At 50.1% G+C, this 5,805-nt stretch overlaps 1 protein-coding gene across 1 annotated transcript; it reads left to right on the top strand.

Moving 5' to 3' along the window:
* The first annotated feature begins 1,247 nt into the window (after positions 1–1,247).
* Positions 1,248–3,578, top strand: LOC124672875 (chaperone protein ClpB1-like). The gene is made up of 6 exons (XM_047209035.1): positions 1,248–1,875; positions 2,002–2,192; positions 2,300–2,640; positions 2,745–3,012; positions 3,098–3,295; positions 3,381–3,578. The coding sequence occupies exons 1-6, from the start codon at positions 1,266–1,268 to the stop codon at positions 3,576–3,578; spliced, it is 1,806 nt and encodes a 601-aa protein (XP_047064991.1). The 5' UTR covers positions 1,248–1,265.
* Positions 3,579–5,805: the final 2,227 nt, after the last annotated feature.

The raw sequence follows: 5,805 nt of genomic DNA, 5'->3' as shown, positions 1-5,805 counted from the left end.
CCAGCCGCGTCCCCCAAACACCATCCCTAAACAGAAATTCAAATAGTTTGCATTCAAAAGAGATCGTTCCCGCCGAAATCGTCGTGACCAGAGTAGCTGCGATCAAAGTACTGGGCGCGCGATCATATTACATGCCGACGTAAAAATTAGAAGAAGGGGAAGGGGTTGGGCGAAGGCGACGCCGATGACGCATCCTGAGTCGACGTAGGCCCGTCGATCATGACGAACTCGTCGTGATTTGCCCGGTGTGCATGCTCCGTCGCTGACGCCGAGGCAGAGGCCAACGCAGTTGTACTAGCAGATGCTATTGTAGACACATCTGCCGACTCTTTTTTGGGGCATGTCGGGGGCGCCATGGATGGGGAGAGGTAGCAGCAGCAAGAGAGGTAGCGGCAGCGACGGAGGGAGGGAGAAAAGTGAATCGGCGGGATGGGAGGTGAAATGTGTTGGGAGGGCAGAAATGCGCGGCGGGAGAGGTGCGATGTGGCGAGAGAGGCGCAATTTGGCGGAGAGGGGGACGAATTTTTCCTGTGCCGCTGACATGTCGGACCCGCGTACTCGTATTTCGTTGTGTCCGGCACGCCTGGAGCGTCCCCCGTGTAGCGGGGATGGGCTCGGGACGTTGGACATCGTATTGGGCTGCGCCGGACAAAAAGAGCCTTTGGGGCATGCGGCTGAAAACGTTTTTTTGTCCGACGCGCCCCAAATCCATTTGTGGGATGCTTTGGGGGGACCCCGGCTGGAGATGCTTTAAGGCCAACAAGGAGAAGCTCGGAAAATCTTTTCCATGCAGATTTTTTTTGGGTTAGTATTTCAGGTGGTCTGTTGGCCAGTGCTGGTACATGGTCATGGACTCACGGTCTGTCAACAGCTGCTGAGTATGAAGTTCTGTTGCCGAGTTGTTGTGTATCTTCTGTGCTCAGAAATAGATTTTGCTCCCCAGTCCGCATCGGAGCACTGTTTCTACACCGTCCGTACGTACGAGACTTGGAGACTGCTTCCCGATAGCACTACGAAACGATTTCTCTGTGTATAATAACGCACATAAAAGGCCACGAGGGAGCATCAATATTGTCACTGCCGATCGAAACCCTAGATTACCAACTATGGCAAGGGGCTGGGGCTCTTCTCTCCAACTGCCGACTGCTTCGTTGTTGCTACAACAGGCTTGCTGCACCTTGGTTGCTACAGCTACCTCCGTTTTGTTTTGGTGGGCGTATAACTACTGCCGATCAACGAGAAGCCTGCGCACCTACGGCCAAGACATGACCGGCACGGGCGATCCGGTGATCGGCCGCGACGACGAGATCGACCGCGTCATCGACATCCTCTGTCGCCGGACCAAGAACTGCGCCGCGCTCGTCGGCGCCGCCGGAGTCGGCAAGACGGCCGTCGCCGAGGGCCTCGCCCAGCGCGTCGCCTCCGGGAGGGTTCCCGCTGCGCTCGTCGGGGCACGCGTCGTGGAGGTCGACCTTGGGGCCATGGTGGCCAGCACCACCCTACGCGGCATGTTCGAGGAACGCATCAAGAGCATCGTAAAGGAGGCGGAGGCATCTAACGGCAAGGTCATACTCTTCATAGATGAGATGCACATGCTCTACTCCTCCGACGCCTCCGACATGCTCAAGCCGGCGTTGGCCCGTGGACGCATCCGCTGCGTCGGAGCCACCACCTTTGATGAGTACCGCAAGTATATCGAGAAGGACCCTGCGCTCGAGCGACGGTTTCACAAAGTGCCGGTGGAGGAGCCGACCACGGAAGCAACCGTTGCTATCTTGCGGGGGTTAAAACAGCGGTTCCAAGACCACCATGGAGTGGAAATCCAGGATGCCGCTCTTGTTGCTGCTGTGCACCTCGGTTCCCGCTATATCACCGGTATGTCAAGAGTGGATAAATTTGTCTCCTTGTGAAAATATAATGTCATGATCGGATACCTTAGTTGAAATACGTACTACTTTTACAAATCTTGCTGAGCTGATTTTTATTGTTGTCTTTATGTAGGCCGCCAATTTCCAGACAAGGCAATTGATTTGATTGATGAGGCATGTACTATCATAGCTAGAAAGATGGCGCAGATTGACAATGAGAACATTACTCAAAGCAGCCTACCAGATACTCTGGAAAGAAACCTGGAAATTAGCTCTACAAATAGAGTGGAGAAAGCGGTTGTTAATCCAAATCATGTCGCACAAGTAGGCACTCTCCCCCCCCCCTCCCCCCTCTCTTTTTACTTGTACTTTTCAATTGGTTATATAATGTGATGAGATGGTCATGCATTTTCGACAACTATCATTTGAAGGTTGTGAGTCGATGGACTGGAATTCCTATTGCTACGCTCCATGAAGAGGAGAAAGACAAGTTAATTCACTTAGGGGACAGATTGCATGAGCGAGTTGTTGGTCAAGATGAAGCCGTCAATTTGGTTGCACGGGCGGTGTTGCGTTCAAGGGCAGGTCTTGATCAACCTAGCCAACCGATAGGTTCTTTCCTATTTTTGGGCCCATCCGGTGTTGGAAAAACTGAGCTTGCAAAAGCTCTTGCGGAGCAGCTATTTGACAGTGAAAAGATGCTTATTAGGGTTGACATGTCTGAGTATGATAGCGTTGGTTCAATAACACGTCTCATTGGAGCACCTCCGAGGTATTACATACTTTATACTTATCTTCCTTTAACGTTAAGTTATATTTTCATGATTTAACTAGTTTTACTCATACGAATGTATCATATATAATCTCTCTTAAAAGCTATATTGGATATGACGACGCTGGACAATTGACTGAGAAGGTCAGAAGGCATCCGTACAGCCTCATCCTTTTTGATGAAGTGGAGAAGGCGCATCCCTCTGTGTTCAATATTTTTCTTCAAATTCTTGATGATGGTATATTGACTGATGGCAAAGGCAGAACCGTGGACTTCAAAAATACCATCATCATTATGACCTCAAATCTAGGATCAAAGCACCTAATCACACAATCATCTGGAGAAGTTGCAAAAAACCTTGTCATGAAACAGGTTTGTTAATCCCAAAATGTCATGCAAGTACTCGATCCAAGGGTTGCCTACCACTAACTGTCATACATGTTCTTGGTTTATGCAGGTTCAGGAATTCTTCAGTCCTGAGCTTCTCAATAGAATGAGTGAGATAGTAATATTTAAGCCTCTTTCGCACGAACAGCTGAAAGAGGTTGCAAAAATCCAGATTAAGAACGTTGTAGCTCGTGTAGCAAACAAGGGTATCTCTCTGTCTGCAAGTGACGGCGTGTTGGACGTCATCTTAGCGGAATCATATAACCCGGTTAGCACCTCTAGCCAATTTTTCTATTTCGCACAAAAGTCTGGCCTTAATTTTGAATAACCATGTTTATACTTTATACACGCAGATGTATGGTGCGAGGCCTGTAAGGAGGTGGGTGCAAAATAACGTGATGACGACGCTCTCTGAGATGCTAGTCAAAGGCGAGGTTTGTGAAGGCTCTGAAATATTCATCGACGCAACAGATGACAAGAAGGGGTTGAAGTACCAAGTGGCGAAGACTCCGGTGACAGAACGTTCTAGCGCATGCGATGGAACAGTTTAAACCATGAACTGTATAGGGACGCGATGACGATGACCAGGCCGGAAGAGCAATAAAATCTCCTTTCAGAACTAAGCAAATGAACCATGTGAATCTTGTACCGCCAACGAAAAGAAACGTGCACTGCCCTTTGAAAATATGTAAGCCTGATATTTCGTGAAAGGTGGAAAGCCAGAAAGGCAGGATGCGCTGTGTACATTTTTTCCGGATAAAAGATGCGCTGTGTACATATGACATGCAGTCCAAGTACGGATGATTGCAGCAGGATCGATCGTCTGATAAGCTAGTTGTAGCACGCATGAAGTCTACCGTGCTGCAAGCGCCATACATTGATCAGTGCCATGACTGAGCGGATCGTAAACCTAAATGAAGACCAAGATAAGTTTGTTTGGGACTTAACATCTTCAGAAAAATTCTCTTTGTATGGTGATATGTTAAATGGGCACACTAGATATCTTCGTAAATACCTTTGGAAGATAAAAATCCTACTGAAAATTAAAATATTTATGTGGTCCCTTAGTAAGAGAGTCCTCTTAACCCGTGATAATCTAGCAAAAAGGAATTCGAATGGAAACACAAAATGCTCTTTCTGCGACGATGAGGAAACAGTTGAACATTTGTTTATTTCTTGTTCTTTTGCTAAAATTATTTGGCGAGTGATTTTTACTGCGTAATATATTCCACCTCCATCCAATGTCACAAATATGTTTGGGAATTGGCTTAATGAAACTGACAAAACTGATATTGCAGGAATGATATTGTAGGAATTGCAGGAATGATATTGTAGGAATGATATTCCACCTCCATCCAATGTCATATTGGTGTTTCAGCTTTATGTTGGTCAATCTGAAATTGCAGGAATGATATTGTTTTTAATAGAAAGGACTCTACTAATTTCTTGCAGGTTATCCACACTATGATCAACTGGATCCAGCTATGGCGTTTCTTGCTCCCGGAGGATCAGCGGGAGTGCATGGTTTCTGGATGCAACCGCTTTCAAATGGTTGCCCAGGATATTTTCTACCAGGCTACTTGGCGGCCTATTAAGAGATGACATGATGCCTAGCTTGGTTAACAATCTTTTCCTTTTTCGATGGTTAATTTTCGTATCGACCCTCCTTGATCCTTGAATTGTAAACGTTGAATATTCGTTCTTTTAATAAAAGGCTGTGTGCATCAACCGATGCAGAGGCCAGAGCAAACCCCATTTCAAAAAAAATGACTGAGTGGATCGCACGGTGGTCACGACCGGTTCTCGGTGCAGGCGTCCTCTATATCAAGTGACACATACCGATTTTATTTCATTTATACAACAATAAAGACTAGCAAAAGACTTATAACGAACTTAGAGCATCTCCAGCCGCGTTCCCTAAGCGGCCCACAAAGAGATTTGGGGCGCGTCAGACGAAATTTCGTTTCCAGTCGGCGCACCCCAAAGGCCTTTTTCGTCCGGCACGGCCTAATACGGTGTCCGGCGCCCCGAGCCCGTCCCCGCTTCACAGGGGACGCTCCGGGCACGCGGCAGCCAAGCAGCGGCGGGTGGAGGATGGCCGTCAACGGCGTCGGCGTCCCGCCGCCGCAGGGCACGGAGCACTAGAGGGAAGCGATCAGGACCCGGCGGGTTCGCCTCACCGCCAGAGGAGCGAGCCGATCCAACCTGGGCGCCCACCAGCAACGACGCCTAGTGGGTAGACTACTTCCAGGCGTATCACGACGCCGAGATGAACAACACCGCCGGCCTCATCGGCCAGCGGAACACCAGGAACAGGGAGGGGCGCCTCCGCTTCTTGGGCATTCCCGGGCGCACCCTGGAGCACGTCGTCGATGGCATCCAGAACGGCGCGCCCATGCTCGAGATGCCGCCATTGCCGCCACCATCTCCTACGCCAGCAGCACGCTAGCAGCTGAGGAGGACGCACTCGTCCTCCTCCAAATCTTCTTCGTCAGGGCCAGCGCGATCGGTGCCTTCGTCGCACCGCACCGCGCCCTACACCGTGCCTAAGAGCGAGGTGAAGGACGAGCCGGAGTTCGCGACGCCGCCCGTCAATCCGAGGCGCGGCGGCAACAGCGTCAGCCGGTAGCAGCACAGGCGCGCCGGCGACGCCCTCCTCATCCCGAAGCCGGAGGTGAAGGAGGAGCAGGACGACAAGGAAGCGATGAAGGCGGCGCAGCTGGCGGAGTACGAGCGCCAGCAATGCCTCATCGCCAGCATCGATGACCCCGACGACTG

The sequence above is a fragment of the Lolium rigidum genome, chromosome 7 (assembly GCF_022539505.1).
Source record: "Lolium rigidum isolate FL_2022 chromosome 7, APGP_CSIRO_Lrig_0.1, whole genome shotgun sequence".
Taxonomy (NCBI): domain Eukaryota; kingdom Viridiplantae; phylum Streptophyta; class Magnoliopsida; order Poales; family Poaceae; genus Lolium; species Lolium rigidum.
The sequence above is the reverse complement of the archived record's forward strand: the minus strand, read 5'-3'. Positions and strand labels throughout refer to the sequence as shown.

What these genes read in the sequence shown, in the direction of transcription:
- LOC124672875 (XM_047209035.1), top strand. Translation starts at nt 1,266, where the DNA reads ATGACCGGCACGGGCGATCCGGTGATCGGCCGCGACGACGAGATCGAC. An exon ending in CGGTTCCCGCTATATCACCG is followed by an intron (nt 1,876 to 2,001) that starts GTATGTCAAGAG and finishes GTCTTTATGTAG; the next exon opens with GCCGCCAATTTCCAGACAAG. An exon ending in CTCATTGGAGCACCTCCGAG is followed by an intron (nt 2,641 to 2,744) that starts GTATTACATACT and finishes CTCTCTTAAAAG; the next exon opens with CTATATTGGATATGACGACG.